Source organism: Phodopus roborovskii, unplaced genomic scaffold (genome assembly GCF_943737965.1).
Source record: "Phodopus roborovskii unplaced genomic scaffold, PHOROB, whole genome shotgun sequence".
Classification (NCBI taxonomy): Eukaryota; Metazoa; Chordata; class Mammalia; order Rodentia; family Cricetidae; genus Phodopus; species Phodopus roborovskii.
The window spans coordinates 12,411,197-12,430,200 of NW_026126469.1; the positions used below are offsets into that span (position 1 = coordinate 12,411,197).

At 38.6% G+C, this 19,004-nt stretch overlaps 1 protein-coding gene across 6 annotated transcripts in view; it reads left to right on the forward strand.

Annotated features, from left to right (window-relative positions):
• Positions 1 to 19,004, forward strand: part of Il1rap (interleukin 1 receptor accessory protein) — a 136,368-nt gene that overhangs the window by 34,677 nt on the left and 82,687 nt on the right. For all 6 annotated transcript variants that reach the window (XR_007834949.1, XM_051191247.1, XM_051191246.1 and 3 more), the window contains one exon: positions 8,070 to 8,134. Coding sequence is in view for 5 of the 6 variants with exons in the window: in XM_051191247.1 (XP_051047204.1) it covers positions 8,071 to 8,134 (64 nt within the window). In the remaining variant the exon portion in view is untranslated. The remainder of the gene's footprint in view (positions 1 to 8,069; positions 8,135 to 19,004) is intronic.

Below are 19,004 nucleotides of genomic sequence, written 5' to 3' on the forward strand. Positions count from 1 at the left end.
CAAAACATTAAAGTTCTACATGAAGGCCTTCTGCCCGTATTCTATTCCAAGCTGCAGAAGATGGCAGGTGGTGTATTATATCTGTCCTCTCAAAGCTCCCAGTGTTTTGAAGCTGTGGGGAAAGCAATGTCCTACCAAGAGTGTGCTAATATTTCCTGGTGTGAACTTTGACCCAGATGTTTCATCAGTAAAGGTTAGAAGTACTGGCTTGGTGAGCTTCAGGTTGAGGACAGTTCATTGATCTCTCCTTACATCTACTGCTGGACTTTTCTGGAACACTCCGAGCTTAATGACAGGACATATTTTGAAAGTGAATGTTTAAAATAGAAACCAATATATTTAGGTTAAAACAGCTTTTATTAAGACTTCCTGTAGGACCTCAAAAAATCATTTATAAGTTTTTCAAAGAAGAATCATGTGACTTAAAATATATTTAATAGGGATACAATAAACTGACCTGTTTTGAAGCACAGTTCAAAGGATATGATGGTTACCGGTAGTTGCCAGCAGGACTCAGGCCATGCCTAGGACAAATTACCATGATTGATTAAGGTTAGCTTCTGAGAATGTCTGTAAAGGGTTGTATTCCTAAACAAGGCATTATGTTGGATATTAGTATGTGTGTATATGGTGAATGTGTGGGCTTATGTGCTACAGTGTATGTGTGAATGTCAGAGGGAGACTTTGCAGAGTCAGCTTTCCCTTTTCATACTTGTGTGGGTACTGTAGATGGAACTCGGGTAGTCAGGTCCCTATCGTCAAATGGCAACTGCCTTTAACCTCTGAGATGTCTCAGTGGCCCATGAGATTATACTTATTAAGTTAACCAGTATGAGAAGACTCATCTTAAATGTTCTTGACAGAGAATTCTGTACCCTATAAAACAGAAGGCAAGCTGAGCATGTGTTCATCATTTTCTGGTCATGACTGCAGATGTAATATGACTAGCTGCTTGAAGTTCTCCACACTTTGACTTCCCTACAGTGATGGACTGTAAGCTGGAGCTATGAACCAAACTAGGCTTTTTCCCCTTTTGCTCACTGCTGGCACATTTTATCATAGTGATGGGAATGAAACCAAGACGATGGATTTTAGCTTGTGTCCTGGACCCCAAAGCCATTGTCACAGCCAGGATGTTCAAGTGATCCCTGATACTAAATAGCTCCTTTACAGATACACTCTTCTACCACCCTAACCCTGAAAGTCTTGTCCCTGTCACACCAGTTCTATCTTTTGAGAATCTCATGTAAATGAAAACATGCAGTGTGTAGGCCCATTCAGAATGGCTTCTTTGATTGAACAGAATTCCTTTGAAGTTCAACTAATGTTCATTGTTTAGGATTGCTGAATAGTATTTATTCTCTCTTTCTCTTTCTCTCCCTCTCTTTCTCTCTCTGCCCCCCCTCTCTCATGCTCCAAAGCTTGTCCATCAGTTTGTTTATTGAGTGCCACTGAGTTGTTTGAAATTTTAAGCAATTAATAGTGAACTACTAATTTTCATGTACAGAGTATGTGGTGTATGTGTGTGTATGTGTGTGTGTGGTGAGAGAGAGAAGAGAGAGAGAGAGAGAGAGAGAGAGAGAGAGAGAGAGAGAGAGAGAGAGAGAGAGAGAGAGCATAGTTTTTCTTATGTTCTAATGGAGGGAAGATTTGAGAGTGAGACTGTGTGAAGTCATATAGCAGGATTGTTGTTTAACTTCACCAGCGTCTTTCACACTGCTTTTTACATTCTAGACTCCATTAGTAAGATACTTTCAACTATTTTTTGTCTTTTTAAGCCAGGTATTTCAGTTTTAATTTTATATTAGCTATTTTGACAAGTTGTAGTAATGATTTTTATTTATTGAGTTTTTAATTCATGTTCCCCTAATGGGCAATAATTTTGAACATCTTTTGATGTGTTCATTTGCCTACTGCATATTGTTTTTGGCAAAGATAGTTTTATAGTTTTATTCAAAGCCTTAATATTTTAAGACTAGTTCGTTTACTGTATGTTTCCTCCAATTTTACAAATTTTTTCTTTTTTTAATTTCCTATCATGTGGCCCTGCTCCTTTCTTCCATGTAAATAATCTATCTATATCTAAAGCTATCTTTCTGACATTTTAGTTGAAATTACCTAACTTATCATTTAGCTTGGGGAAAACCAATGAATGTCTTCTCAATGAAAGATTATAAGATACTGAGATTGAAGACGCCAGACTGAAACAGCACTTTATGGATATGACAAGACTGCTATACTCCAGAACTTACAGCAGCTGTGGATGTCTGCACAGGACCAAACCATCCAACATTCCAGCAAGGAGAGGGAAGGAATTCATGAGCCTTTGGCCTTGAGATGCTATGGACAGATGATGGGACAGAGGAGGAGACAGTTTTCCTTAATCCTGGATCTAATATATTGACCACGGTTCAGGCTTTAGTGAATCTTACCACACCCAGGAGCATATGGTGGAAGTAATTAGAGTAGATAATTTATTAAAACAATAAAAGTTAATAAAAAAAGAAAAGGATGTGAAATAGGGGGTGAATCATTTGGGAGGAGTTTGGGGAAAGACTTGGTATTGAATATGATCAAAATAGGCTCTTAAAGCATTTAAAAAAAGCAGAGGAGGAACTCTGGATCAAATAGATAAACAAAGCAACAGCTACAAGACACCAATGTGTTCTGCACAGATTCTGCAGCCCAAAAGGATAGAAAGAGCATTGTACTTGTTTCTCTTGTAAGATTGCCATCTAGATATACTCAAGGCTGTGCTCTTCTCAAAGCTCTAGAGACGAATACATTTTCATATCTTCAGTATTTGAAGGACCAGTCAGCCTGTCTTTCATCTTAGTTGAATGCTGTATGTTTGTATCATTCAAGATATTGATCCATTCCATCTGTTTTATCTAATATATATGCCCAAGTTTATAGTTAGCTCATATGTTTAATTTCTCTATGATCACTAGACACATCTATTATTTCATTCCTGTTTTAAGTTTTACCTGGCTAGACATACATCACTGTCACCCCTCTTTTCAGAAAAAAAGAAAACACATTTTGCTACTTTCCCTCTATTTTACCCATTTAAAAATTCCTTGATTTCTGCTTGCTATAGTTTTTTTGTTTGTTTTGTGTTTCATTTTGTTTTCTTAGTTTATTTGTCTCTTCGTTGCTAGGATCTTAAGGTAGACTATTAAATGGCTTACTTTATATCATTCTTTCTAGCACAATGTCTGGAATACTACAAATTGTTTTCTAAGCACACAGTTGGTATAATATTTCAAACTCATTTCTGTACTCCCTTGAAGATTTTCTTTTGACCCATGAATTATTTAGAACTATAATCCTCATTTTTGAAGATTTTTCCATTTAATTCCTTATTTTTATGTTTGATTGGACCCTATGGTTACGTACTGTCCTCTCATTTCCTTTAAAGATTCTATGGTTTGTTCACACACGCTATGACCTATCTGGGTGAACATCCCATGTACTTGAATAGATTACTTAGTTGTTTGCATTTTGTCCTCAGAGGCCATTCTTTATTATGCTTGTGTGCTACAGCTTTGTTGCTAAGAAGGACAGGGCAGAGCACACTTCTTTCATTTTACCAATAATTAGTAGCTTTCATGTTAGTTTGTTTGAAAGTTTGCCTATTTCTAAATATTGGCTCATGAAACAGTCTCACAGAGGTCCTCTTCTGGGTCAAAAAATATGTTAGAAAAATATGAGATGGATGAAAACCAATCATCATTTCTTAATAAATATCATTCTTCTCTTTTATAAAATGAAATAGAGGTTTGTTTGTCATCTCTTATATGTGTGTTATTGGAAAATCTATTGAGATTTATCTGTAATTTAGAGAATGAAAAGGAAAAACATGAATGAACTTATGAACAAAGCTTAGGACCGAGGGAAATGTTTTGGTAGCAGTATTCACCTTGCATGGGTTTGGATATCTAAGATTTGTACTTTTGTGGTAGGGGCTAGGTTTTCCATGGTTGTGTCATTACAAAGGGCATAAATGAAGCAAATAAAGTTAGATTAATGGCCACTTATCCAGCTTAGAGGAAGACCTTATAGGAGACATAGTAAAACCTGGTGAGGAAAACTGGCAAGGGCCAGGCTGAAGGTCTGAGTCCAATCATCCTGGTAAGCTGTCAGGAATAACCATTCTGTAAGCACACAGTTACACACAGAATCAGCAAACAGGAAAACATACTCTGTGGCTCAGGAAAGTGCCATTGTGAAAAGGGAACACTGAACAAATGTATGACAAGCAGCCTTGAGGTGGCAAACCGGGAATGCTTGTCCAGGGTGAGAATCTATGATGGCTAACTCAAAGTCTAGGAGACCCATTTGCTTACTAGGCCCAGATAATGTGGCCAATGGAAGGTTTCTCATACAAAGGTATATATCTATATCTATATCTATATCTATATCCATATCCATATCCATATCCATATCCATATCCATATCTATATCTATATCTATATCTATATCTATATCTATATCTGAGCAGAGTCCAGTGGTGGTGGCATATGCCTTCAGTCCCAGCACTAGGAAGGCAGAGGCAGGCAGATCTCAGTGAGTTCAAGGTTAGCCTGGTCTACAGAGCAAGTTCCAGGACAGGCTCCAACTCTAAAGCAATACAGAGAAAACCTGACTCAGAAGAAAAAAAAAATCTTGAGCAGAAATAAATGCCTCTAACATTTTTATTGCTATGTAGAATTAAACATGTGTTTGAAACTGCTTGCTAAGTGATCATATGTATCCAAGTTAGTATATCAAGAAACAATGGTATTGAACACCAGAGAAGCACTAATACAAAAGATGAGATATGTTAGGAAGTAAAATGGGTATCAGGAAAGGCTGTCTGGGAACATATGTAGGTCTCTATTATCTGTAGAAAGAGCAGGATCCACTAGATACCACCACAGTTAGGTAAAGCTGACTGTAATTCACTGTGAGCCCTTGCATTAGTAGACAGCTCCCCTGACTTCTGCCACTTTCTCCATCTCTGATTCAATACCCCCTTACTCTAAGAAACAAGAACTGAAAGTGTGTTTCTTTTTTTTTCCTCCAATAACAAAACTCCAAGGCTGAATGCAAGCCAGTATTAAACAAACCATCACCTTTCAAAGGAGTTCAGGCCAGCCAGCCATCTCCCACTAACCTTGGTACCTTTAGTCTGTCAAAACATGCTGCAAAATCCAATTTCGGTTTTGTAGGCTTGATGTTTTATTCATCACAGGACAAGGTTGACCCTGGATTTGTGTTTGAGCAGAGGTTATCTTTGGATTAGCTCTCAGTTGGTGACCTGCCTCTGCTCCACGCTGCATAATCCAGTAACTCCTGGGAATATCAATTAAGGTCCTCAATCACACTAATTAGAATGTCTTCTCCATGTTGCTCCAGAAATTCAGCAACATATAAACAGGAAACTGGTAGAATCCAAAGTGGTGTGTGTGTGTGTGTGTGTGTGTGTGTGTGTGTGTGTGTGTGTGTGTGACAGAGAGGGGAAAGATCGAGAGAGTTTGTGAGTGTGTGTGAGAGTGTGTGTAAGTGTATGTGTGAGAATGTGTGTGAGTGTATGTATATGTGTTTGCACATGTGTATGTACTCGTGTGTGTGTGTGTGTGTGTGTGTGTGTGTGTGTGTGTGCATGTGTGTTAGATAGCCAGAAGCAATGAGGATGGTTGGAATACTTTAATAGAGCCGAGAAGTGGTACTGAAACTGCTTTGCTGAATATTTAGTGCAATATCTTACTGTGCTTGCTGACAAGGATTGATGCAAAATTATTAATTACTTTTATTAATGACTTGGGTGAGGGCAGAGGTGGCATGTCAATGACCAAAAAAAAAAAAAAAAAAAAAAAAAAAAAAAAAATCTAGAAGGAGAGCAATTACTGTGATGACAAATGCAGTATCAAAAATTACTCCAAGACAGAATTTAGTGGCCATTCTTCCATTTCGTTCCTGGCTGAGTGACTTCCCTATGGCCGAAGTTGATCACTTCTATGTACTGTATCACTCTTCTACTCAGAAAACAGCAGTTAATCTCTTTTGCTATGTAAGTTAAATCACATTCCTTTAGCCTGCCTTTCACAGCATTGGCATAGTTTATTCCCAGCCCTTTCAGATTTCCAACACAATCATCCATAGTTCTTTTTCTAGTACCCGGTACTTGAGCCAGACAGAATTATTACTAGACTATTTTATATTTATGTCTCGTATTTTCTCTGTGAATGTTATTCTCTAAGAGCCCCGTTTCCCCATATTTTCCTTCTGCCTCAATTCCCCAAAACGAACTAAGTCTTGCTCAGTGTGAAAGCACCTCGTGTGTAGCCTTTATAGTTTTTTCTTTTCTTTGTTAGCCTTTAATCACACTGACTGGTTGATTTCTTTTATCTTTTCGTTCCACTTTGTACTGTACTTTGCTCCTTTGGTACAGTTTTAAGTTCCCATAAGACTCTGCTTACTACTTTACCCCCTGACTGATAAGTCATTTTTCTAGTCTGTATCTGTGTGTGTATATATTATACATAGTTGAAGGCACTGAGGTGGTCTTCATGCGTTTATTGACTGCAGAAAAGTATTCTTATAAAGGGCCCTGGATTATGCTTACTAGAATTATGTAGTTAGATTATTGTAATTTATTAACACAGATTTTGTAATACTTTTGGGGAGAAGATGCCCTCAAAAGCCCTGGGTATTGAATATATTATGGAAATGCTGTACCACCAGGATAGCTCTCCAGCTCCAAAGGTGTTGTATTGAAAGAATGCATGATAGATGGATACAACAAATTTTCCCTAAGATAATGATGTGAGGATTGGAAAGTGTTGTTCAAAAAGAAAAGGATAATTGATATCTGAAGTAAAATGTTTCCATGTGATACCTCTTGTGAGAAATTCGTGTGCGATTTTTTTTTTACATAGGTAGGCTTAAGAAGGCACTAGAGATTTTTGGCTGTCTGTTTTTATGATAAATGATAGGAATAGTAATTTGCATTCTGTGTAGTATGTGCAATACGGCCTATATTGTTTGGATTTCCATGTAGTACTCTTAAAAGTGGCCCATTTTGATGCATTATGTCATACTGTCATTTTAGGTATGTGGTTCCCTGTGCTTGATGAGGGTTTAAAAATAAATAAAAAAAAATTCCAATCTCTGTTGCTTTCTAGAAGTATGATGTAGACAAATTCCCAGATGTCTTTACACACGTTTGTATGGATGCTTTCATCAACAGAAGGCAGAAGTCATGAGCTTGGAATTTCTGAGTCATTCCATCTTTCTGTATTTATAACCCTGTAGACAGTTTCCCATTGGCCAGGCAGGTCCAGAGGATTAGGAACAGACTTTACAGAGTTCATAAATCTCCTGCATTAAAGACCAGGCAACCAAATATAGGAGCATGGTCTTGCTAGTTGCCAGTCCCTGCTGGTTATCATTAGAAAGCTAAAGGTCATGGAGATTATTGCTTTACCATTTGTCTTTTCAGTGGATAAGCAAGAGCAGTAGGGCAGGAGGTTTCCATATTTCCTGATGATATAAATTCTGTGTGGTTGACTGCAGACTGTCTGAACCCAGGATCGCTAGACTTCAAATTTGTCACTAAGGTGGAAAAGTACCTGGATCATAACATATTTCCTGCTGGGACTAGAGAAGGGAACTTAAAGAGGGGTAAGAGGGTCAAATTCATCTGCCAGAAGTGTGGCTCCAGGTCAAAAAAATCCAGATGAACATTTTCTTTTTAAATGTAGCAGTTATAGTTCAGTGATTAACAGAGAGTTCTGGAGCTTTGCAGCTGGAATTTAATGGTGGCTGGACCACTTTCTAGCCAGGGGATCTCAGTTATGTTATTTAATCTTGTTTGAATTGATCTATATGTTATATGGGATTCAAAGGCAAATGACAATGTGAAATAAAGCCTGTCAAGTTTATTGTTGGTTCTGACAATAAAACTTGTTAATACTGTAAAACCCTTGGGACAGTTTTTAACCTATAGTTAGCAAGCATTGCCAGTGTTTATTAAAACTCCAGGGAAGAGCTATTTTCCCTTACCTTTTTATTTATATTGACAGGATGGGACTACTGTGGTGGTTGATGAGCCTGTACTTCTATGGGATCTTGCAGAGTCATGCCTCAGGTGAGTATGTGGCTCTTGGTAAATAATTGAAATTAAGATAACATACAGGATTATATGTCCACTCTTTCTGATAGTGAATTTTAAAAAACACAATGTTGGTCTTCTGTGGTTGCATACAATCAAGTATCTGAAAGAACTGTAGAATTTGGAGATGATGGGGACTAGAACACTTAGGAAGAGGGCTGATCTGTATGAACACAGGGGAATCACAGCTTCATGCTGACAAGGATATTTTTCCTTTTTCTTACCTTCAGTCCTATGGGGGGAAATGGTAGGAATATAGCATAACCTATTCCCCAAACTCATACCAGCACTGAGGAAGACTCATTTGTCAGCTGTTTACTGGGATACTGGAAACAAAACAAACACAGTAGCTCTGATCAAACTGTGTCTAAGTAGGCAACAAAGAATTTGGTGGTAGCCTCTTACTTTATGTGGATATGGCTTTGTGGGAGATTCTCACCGAGGTCTTTATTGAGTTTGAGTAGCCAAATTTAGTCACCATGGCCCTGGATCCCATGTACACAGAGGTAGAAGAGGTTGGGTATTCAAAGGCCCATCTTTTGACGGCTTCTCTCATCTCTAAATTGCTTCTCATCATCACCCAGGTTTGTTCAACCTAGTGAATTTATTATTGCAGACTGTTTTATTTTTCAATTCATCAAATTTTGTAAAAGTTTGCACATAGAAATTCTTGCACATAGGGCTGAAATTAGTCTCTGTCATTTCCATATATTTCTTTGATTTAGCTTCATGATTGAAAAAGAAAATAGCTAAAGCACAGGTTCTTTGGTTTTTACACAGGGACCCGGGGATTGTAATTTTAATAGAGATCTCTCTGTATAATTCCTGTGAACAGCATGGGCTGGACTTTGACTCTCATTGCTTTAACAGCTAGTCTCTGTGAGAGCCCTTTGGAAATGTTAAATCAGCATTATGTAACCATGACCCCAGTGTTCTACAATATGTACCTTCAACTCTTCTTCGTTTGGCATGGATTTCAGCTCTCCTACCATCCTGATCATCGTTGCTGGGTGCATTTCAGTTTTTCTATGCCACTTAGAGCATTGTATTAGAAACCAAAAATAACTCTAAAGACGAGCTGTAACTAGGACAGAGTACAGCTGAAAGAACAAATCATATCTAAACTTGTGGGCCCTTTGGGACTTCACAGAGGAAAGGCTGTATTTTAACCAGGCCTAGTATTCAACTGGGATGTGCTAGCATACAGCTGGGCTACACTAATATACCAGCATCTATTGGGTATCTGTTTCATTTGATTGGAAGGGACTTGGTGTACTGATCCTTAAACATGATGATGAAAACCCCAGACTATAATTTACTTACACTTGACTTAGTCCTGACTGAATGTTATCTTCTCACAGAAGCTTTCTGTGACAATTTTAAATTAAAATAGCCCTGCCAGTCACTCCCCTCTACCCCACTAACAATGCTTTAACATCTCCCATCATCTGCTAATACCACATCAGTGCTCTTCATTGTACCTTTTCTCTGTCACTTGCCAGTGAACCCCTCCTTCTTATCCTTTTCCCTTCCTTTTTTCTTCTTTTCGACCTTCTTTCCTCTCCTCCTTCCCTGTCTATTTCCTCTTTCCCTTTGTGATCACCCCTCTCTGGTTTTAAGGTACTTGAAGGCATAGATTTGTTCACTTTATTTGGTTTTTCCAAACACTTGGGATGATGATGGATGCATAGAGACACAGTAGGTTCTCAGTGCACAGGATAAATACGTGGATAAATAGAAGCCCCTCTTCTCAAGCTGGTCAGTGTCCTGTTGGCAGTCTTTCATCCACACTAATAATAATTCCCATTGGAGTGTCAAGTACCACACCTGGAAGTTAAATTGAGAGCCAATCGTGCTACTGCTGTTGAGAGATCAAACCTCCAGAGGTTTGGGAGGTCTGCTGCCTGCCCTGTGTCATCCTGGCAGTGCTGCTTTCTGAATGACCTTTACTGTATTCACCCAAAGATCCCCTTCCCCCCAAATATTGTTGGTAAGCGTACTTTCTCCCCAGGAACTGTGACTCATAATTCTGTCAGGGGAAGCTGCCTTCTTGAATAAGATGAGTTCTCATACCAGCCCCATTGAGTCACCATGGGAGAGGAAACATGTTGTAATCCCCTCAGCCCATCTGGCACACACTCATGACTTCCTTATGAAGAGGTGTATTGTGTCTGTGTCTGTACCGCACTTCCTCATTGGAGGGAAAGGAACAAAAAGGAAGCGTTGTTGACAAAAATGAAAGGGGCAACTGGCTCTGGGGATAAAAGGGATCATGGAGATCTTGAGGGATCAGTCAATCTCTTTACATGATGGCATCACCTTTGACAGGGATGGGGATGTGGGCAGACGTGTTGGTCTTCCATGAGGCTCTCTGTGCTCCAGTTTCTCCTCTTAATGGAAGCGCACACTAATATAAGCAACCAAACAGTGCTCTATATTCCTAGGACACAAGTCAGGATTTGGCACTCTGGACTGTCATACAACAACATTCCTGTGCAGTGGACTGGACTTCAAGACACAAAATTCTGACTTCAAAATGTGCTCTTCTGGTAGATGAACTCTGCTTGTTTTATACCTTCAAAAACTGATAAGAAACATTTTCAACCAAATAATAATGAAAACAAACAACAACAGCAAGTAACAATAACAATAGTAATAATAATAAAAAGAAGAAGGAGAAGAAAATGAAGAAGAAATAAACAACCAGATAACCAGTATATTTATTATTAAAGAATTAAAGCATGGGTAATTATATTAGTGACAACATAATTAAATATGGTCATTTTAGAAGTAATGTAATTAGTTTTCCTTAAGAGCAATTTACAGTTTTCACAGTCCTTGTTAGTTGGCTCTCATACCAGATCATGGCTGTTGTAGCTCCCTCTTTTTCAATAGGCACTTAAGTCCCATGTGGTTAAATGAATTAAGTCCACACAGCTAGTGTTCAGCATGACTGCAGTCTCCACACATGCTTCAGTTCCTATGACTCGTGTTATTTTTATTAAATACAGTTCGCTTGTGTCCTACTAGAATACAGATTGTGCAGAGAGACGGTTGTGATGCAAAGACACCATTGTGAGGGAGTTACTCACTCACTCACTGCTAAGGGACTGCCTGCTCAGGGTTCTGTGCTACCTACTAAAGCAGTTATGCCTTTTCCCTTCCCTCCAGATCATTTTCCTCAGATGGAAAATCACTGCAGCATTCCTCTTTGTGCCTGCTATAGTGTTCAGCATTTCCACTCTTAGCTGGAAGGAGTTCCTGCGTACAGGACCTCAAAAGGAAAATGGCAGTTCGTCTCATCACTCATCTTTGGTTAGTTTCCCATTGGCTACATGATACCTGGTTGCGCTGCTAAGGCTGCCTCAGAGGAGGAATACATATTTGGTTCAACTCTTGACTCCAAGTTTGGAAAGAAAGTGAAGATAGTGTCCAGGATGGTGACCTTAAATTTTTGCCAGATCAAAATTATTTTCTGTGTAGGTCCTACTAAAGTATAGGCAGCGCATTCTCTCCCCAAAATGGGTGGGTGCCCACAAGATGTATGGAACTGCTTTTGTTTTTCAAAGTCAACACAGATAACTGTGGCTCACATACAGGGCTAGATTCACACTCATGTCCTTGGAGGAGGGAATACAACCTCACAATGGAGGAAATAAAGAAGCTAGAAGTTGGAAGAGGTGTAGCAGGTAGCTCATGCTGCTCCTGGGATCTGCCTGTCTCCACCCCTGAGCACCAGGTTTCCAGGGGCCATGGCTGTGCCTGCCTCTTCCTGTGCATGATGGAGATTTGAACTCAGGCTTTCTTCTTTGCTGGCAAGTGCTCTGAACTTCCCACCCCCAAGCCATCTCTCTAGATAACTAATCTTTTCTTTATACAGCATTGTCATCCTAGGACCTTGTTCTGCCAATGGAGCGCACATTCCCTTTATTAGGTTTTATTGAAATTTACAGTCTGCCGATTTCTAGGGTATAACTTACTCAGTATGAAATAGGTAAGTGAAAACCCTGTGGTTTCCTAGAGGGTGACACAGTGACACATTGGTTCAAGTTCTGAGAGTTTCATTCTCTCAGAATGTGTGATGCTGTTAAGGACTTACATCATCAGTTCTTGTCACTGAACTCTGTCTTACCTTTAAAACAAAGAAACCCAGGCTAGACAGATGATGCAGTGGTTCCAATCACTGGCTACTCTTTCAGAGGGCCTGGATCCCAGCACCCACAGGGCAACTCAAAACAATCTTTAATTCCATTTCCAGGGACTCTTCCTTCTCCTTTCTGATCTTTGCAGGCACTAAACACACCTGTTGCTCACAGACATAGATGCAGGCAAAATACCTGCATATACAGTTAAAATAAATAAATAAAATTTGAAGTAAATAATTGAACAAGCTAAAACCAAACCCAATCAACTAACCAAAGCCTTAATAAATTCCATAGATTCTCAACCAAATTATTTCACTCTCCCTCCCTCCCTTCCTCCTTCCATTTCTCACACCCTCACCCCAGTGTGTTTGTGTGTGTGTGTGTGTGTGTGTGTGTGTGTGTGTGTGTGTGTGTAGACACACATCCATCACAGGGCAGTCTGTAAAGGTCAAAGGACAATTATTTGACAGTCATTGGCTCCTCAGAAAAGGATGGTGTCTGTGGCTGCCCTCTATCCATGACAGAGAAACTGGAGAACCCTATCTTGTGTGGGTATCCACAGCTGTGTGAATTCCTGGTTGTAATGGGGGAGACTTCTGAGCTGGAAACACTATAGTGCAAAGCATCCAAGAGGCTAGTGTGAAGCCATGATGATGAGGCTGGACATTTAGTGCAGTGAGGACAGTACTTACATAGCAAACATGAAGCTCAAATTTGATCCCCTGTGCCACATAAACTGACCATGGTGGGTCATACCTGTGTAATCCTACCACTTGAGATAGGGGCAAAGAGTTCTGAAATTCAAGGTCATCCTTGGCTACATAGCATCTTTGAGATCGTCAAAAACAGCCTGAACTGAAAAAGATAAATTGGGAACTGATTTGTTTGCTTTTAAAAAGTTTTGTTTTGGTATCTTTGGGATGTGGCATTGCCAGTGTGCACATGAACTCATAGCAGCTGTGGCTGCCTGCACAATATCAAGCCAATGGACATTCCAACACAGAGAGGGAAGGGAGGGCTTCATGAATCTCTAACCTCTGAGTGAAGAGCTATGTCCACTTGATGCCTCTGGGAGAGTCAGTTCTTCAAGGCTCTTGGTAGATCCACCATGAGACAATGGATGCTCCTCTGCACCTGTGAGTATATGGGCAGCACAAATTGGAGCCAGTGAATTCTTCAAAACCAAAACTAAGGAGCACATGAGAAAAAGTTCAGGTTTGGTAGGAGGATGGGATGGGTCTGAGAAGTTAGAAAGAGGAGTTGGAGGTAACTGTAATAAAAAAATACTGCCCGAAATTCTCAAGTGATTATTTTCTGAAATTTTGTTTTCTTTCTGGAGGAATATATTTTTACTTTGAAAAGTATTGCTTTGATAAACTTATTTTCTTTTAAAGTTGAAAATAAATAATCAAAACAACAGGCACCAAAACTGAACTGGTCACGTGACAGCCTTAATTCCTAGCTTTTTGCAAGAATTCAATCTGTTGCCAGCCTCAATGGCCTCATTTTATTTGAATATGCATTTTGAAACACTCCATGATCAGATGCACTTGTGACACTCAGCCCTGCCTCTGTTGCCTGGGGCTACTCACACTGGACACTTCATTTCTGTGCAAATTTGTTCAAACATTTGGAGAATGCCTGAAGACTGTCATTCCATTTTATTCTTAGTCCTAAAGGTCATTTGGAGTTACAGAATTTCACCCCATCTCTAAAGTTTGCCTCTGAAAGCAGGTCTCACCACTCTTTTATAGCCAGGCTGCATTTGTATTTTGAAACACCCAGCTACTTATTTTCAAGTTACCTTCACATTCTATGAGTGATGTAGAAGAGAACTGAGTGTTGCAATTAGTAGGTTTGTTGTTTCCTCTGCAAATAAAGAACTTGTGTGTCCCAGTGATCATTTTATGTTTGGAAAAATGGTCTGATTCTTCCCTGTTATGGCCATGTTAGATACAAGAAACTGCAGTTTGGTGGTGGGGATGTTCACAAGTGGCTGTGGTTGTGGATGGAAAGGCTGGTTTGTAAGAATGATAATGTCATCTGATTTCTCCCATCGCCTTGACTCTTTCTGCAGTCCAGCTTTCTCCCCCATGGCAATCCATTTGGAAGATCCCAGACTTTGCTTTACTGGCAACTCACTGTCGGGCCTGTTTCTGCCCATTTTTATCCTAGAGTTTAATTTTTTTTTTCATTTCAGTTTAGCTGATTAAATTCTATAGGGAATAAAATAGATTTACACCCTAAGTTACAACATGATTTTTTGCACTTTGTTTTTGAGAGACACAGAAAATAGTTACATTTAAAAAAAAAAATGAAGGAATCACAAGCAATACCTCCAGATACCTGCAGTACAAAACCCTAACAGCTGATATTTGGAATTGCCTTGCTTTGCCTTCCTGTTTGAGGGGCAGGAAAGAGATTGCACCTACTTCAGAGGACACAGAAAACACAAGTGCCCACTAGTCACTTGTTAATTCTTATAGCAATATTATCATTTATTACTTTGTTACAGTTGTGTTTTGATTCCATTGTACATACAAGTTAACAAAACTTTACTATGTTTTAAGGCACCATAGATAATACTGATTTTATTCCCAAGTCTATCATTGATTATTATTACTCTTGGTAGTTTCATTTGTCATATTTTATTTGCAGAAGCAATCTTTAATTATTCACCACAGACTCCCTTATGGTGCAGACACATCAACAGATTAGTTATAATGAGTGTATATTTTAAATGCATGTATGTTTTTCTCTGGATTCCCTGTGATTTCAGGCTGTTTGAATGCTGATTAATGAGCCCAGTTTTGCTTATTATTCCAAGCATTAATTTTGCCCTTCTAATTCTTAACTTTCTTTGGACTCTTGATTTATTTAATTTTAAGTGCCCCTTTTGAATTTTTTACTGCTCATTAAAGATAAAGGAAGATGACAAAGGGGACAGGAAGGAGAATGAAGCAAGAGAAGTTACAGAAAGAGGAAAAGCATGAGAGAGATGAAAATACAATTACAAAACAGAGATACAAGGATAATCTTCAACTAACATATTTGTAGATTTGATATACATCTACCGTCTTGCTTTGTTAGATATCAGAAACCATTTTTGCTACACTCAAATATTCAAATTTGCCTGGTTTTTCACTGGATGCTTTCATTTTTGAACAGTAAATTCTTTCAAGTTTTTTTTTTCTTTAAACATTCTTATTTCTTCTTCTGTTTAAAACAGTGGAAGGCAATTTATCTGGTAGATGTCACAGAAGTTCCCTGACATTGGGTACCCCTCCAGGTTTTAGATCTGTCCTCATCTCCGGTGAAAAGGCTTTGCTAGTCAGGAACATTTCCTTCTGAAGGAAACAAACAGCAGAGATTGACAATCCCTAGAGCTTTGCATGGCCTCAGCAGTCATTATGGAAGAGGTGACAGCGGGAGACAGTGTAGGACCCTGGATCATCTTTTGCATGTTCATGTTTTAGAAACAAAAGCAATCTGCTACTGCTTGTAGGCGACACTGGGCAGTCTTTCCTAGAGGTAGTGTATGAACTTAGCTTCTGCTGAGTCTAGACAGGGAATGTAGTTTTGTCTGGAGAATAGTTGAAAACTTGAAAATGGCAATGGGATAATTAGTAAATGGAAGTGTTGGAGGAATCCCTCCCTCTCATTATATATAATGTCAGAGAGATGCTAAGGGGCTTTCAGGGAAAAAGAGAAGACAAAGCTCATGTTCTTAGTTGCTTCATTAAAGTGAAGGCTTTATTATCCTACCTTTATAGTTTCAAATATGCTATTAAAATGTTCTTCATCTAATCCAGAAGGAAGTGTTAACTGATGATGGCATAAGAACCCGAGCCATTCTATGATGTTGAAATGACTCTAAATCTCTTTCTATAGTCTGTTAATGGAAACAACTCCATGGTGTGTGTGTGTGTGTGTGTGTGTGTGTGTGTGTGATTCCAAGAAAGGAAGGTTAAGGAAATAACATTAATTGAACTACAGTGTATGGAATGTAATATAAGTCAGTACTTTTGGGCTAGGAGGATGTTTCCTTTTGTCTTTACCCATAGTAACTCCAGGTTCAGTAAAGTGAATTAATTGTTCTATTATGTTCACCAACAGCTAGGGAAGAATAAAACAATATTTCTGTTTAAAATGTATAGCATTTAAATGTACCATGCTAGCACTGAATTCTTCGAATTAAGATACTTTATGTTTAAAATATGCCTACCAAAGGTATCTGTCATAAATAGAAGAGCTAGAAAACACATTTGAGAAGTAATTCTCCACCAATGAATTAAGCAGAGAACAGAGATGTATATTTATAATGCAAATTCTCTTTCAAATTGTTTGCCTAGCACATCTTCATGCATACACAACATATTTCTGTTTTGTTTTTAATTCATATTGGAATTAATGTTTTCAAACCTGTGAATATTTCCTAAAGGATAGAAATTCTGAACAAGAACACATTTGCAGTTGGATGCATGGGTGGTGTCTCAGTATGAACCCTGTGGTTTGTTGCGGTGGGGCTGTTAGCTTCAGGATGCTACAACGGTGCTCTGGGGTTAGCCATTTGGTCTCCTTCAGGACCATCTCAAAGAAGCTAACCAGTGTATGGCTTTTCCTCTTTACCCAACTACTGTAGGCTCTATTCCTCCTCCAAGATGTTGGGGGCTTAATAAGTGGTTTTTAACATGCAGCTCAGAAACATGTTTTTGGTTCCCAATGCATGTATAGTTCTAGAAAATTCTTTTCATTCTAAAAACACCAGTTTCTTTCTGCAGATTTTGGCAATGCTTGGGTGTGAATTTTGAAATTTCATTGTGGTTTCACTCCAAGTTCTGGGTTATTTCTGATGGATTTGGAATAGTCTATGCTTCTCAGAAACTGTCAGTTTTTTTTATGTGTGGCAACAAAACAGCTAGAATAACTGTCACCTGCACTTGGCAAGTGTACCAAAAAAAAAAAAAAAAAAAAAAAAAAAAAAAACTGAGCTGTAGAGATTATCATCCATCCATTCACAGGTAGGCTGCTCCACTTACTGTAAGGCTTCACAAAGTGAATCCCTTGCATAAGTCAAGCATCAATCCTCTCAAGCCCTAGGAACTCAGTTTCTCACTTTAAAGCATATAATTATTTTTTGACACCATTATAATGATCCCCCTTATTTTGTTTATTATCTTGTTATTAATAGTAGTAGACCAAATATCTGTGCACCCCAATCTGTGAACCCTGCCTCTTCACCATTCCTGCCCCTTCCCCCCAGGGAGGCTAGTACTTCATGATGAAACATGAAACTGTGTTCATCAGGTGTTTTCCGGGCACCTATTGTGTGAAAAGCTTTGTATAATGGAAATGAGGAAACAAATAATGCATTTTTCATTGATTCATTGATTCATCCATTCATACCATGTGATTATGTGCTAGAAGTTCTGCTTATTTGTCCTGGTTAATAAAACAGGGATTTTCTCTGGTGTAAGTATGCTTACAGTTTTGAGGATAGTATGAGACTGAAGGGATGAAGTAAATAATGAATTCATAAAAATCTCACAATAGTCATCCATAGAACATCATCTAGCTGGAAAGTTGGCTATAATCATACTTTCCTTGTCTGGTACCATTCTCCTATTTAAGAGCTGAAGGATGGTAAAGACACTATATGTAATACACAAGGAATTGTAATGGACCAGAAAGTGTGAAGGGATGCCTCCAGGCATTGCCTCACTCTGTTGATGTTACTGGAGCTTCAGGGAGTAGGGGTAAAAGTGTAGGTTGAAAAGGAAATATCCAGGATCCAGGGAATAGCATAGTTGCTCTGAAAATTTCCATTGATGCAGTGAGAATATACTGCAGAATTTGAGCAAGGGCTCACCCACCTAAGTTATTAAATATTTGTGCTAACATTATATAGAAAATGGATTGGGGGACACTTCAATTTTCCTCAACATGGTGGCCAAGATCATTAACCCTTTTGGTGTTAAGTGCATAGAAATGCTTCATTTTAAAATAAACATGTTCTATGATGAATTCAGAGACTCAAAATGAAGTCAAAACAGGAATTCAAAGAGAAAGGAGCCTGTCTCTGTGATTGATAATGTCCCTGGTCCCTGGGTAACAGTGGCAAAAGTTGTATTTGGATATTTTGGTAATTTCATTCAAGAAAACATTTCTGCCTTAAAGTTTATATCAAATATAAACTAAATTGCATTAAAAATTCAAATTTCTAATTGTATTAGAATCAAACATATTTTGTAAATTTGTGATTGGTATAGGAAAAAGTGCCAGGCATTGGTGGCACACACCTTTATCAACACTTGGGAGGCAGAGGCAGGCAGATTTCTATGAGTTTGAGGCCAGCATGGTTTACAGACCTAGATCCAAGAAAGGCTCCAAAGTTACACAGAGAAACACCCCCCCCAAAAAAAGCTTTCCTAAATATATAATCAATGTTAAAGAAAATAATTTGATACTTTTGACAATGTGAAGATTTTGAAGTCATTAGTGGGGCATCAAAATATTAGGAACTTGGGCTGGAGTATAGTTGGAGGCTTCTTGTCCTGCCCACCAGTCCCTGAATAACCAACCTAAGGTTTAACATTAATTATAATTGTTTGGTCAATGACTCAGACACATTATTAGCTAGCTCCAACAATTAAATTAACCCATTTCTATTATTCTATATCTTACCAGGAGGCTCCTGGCTT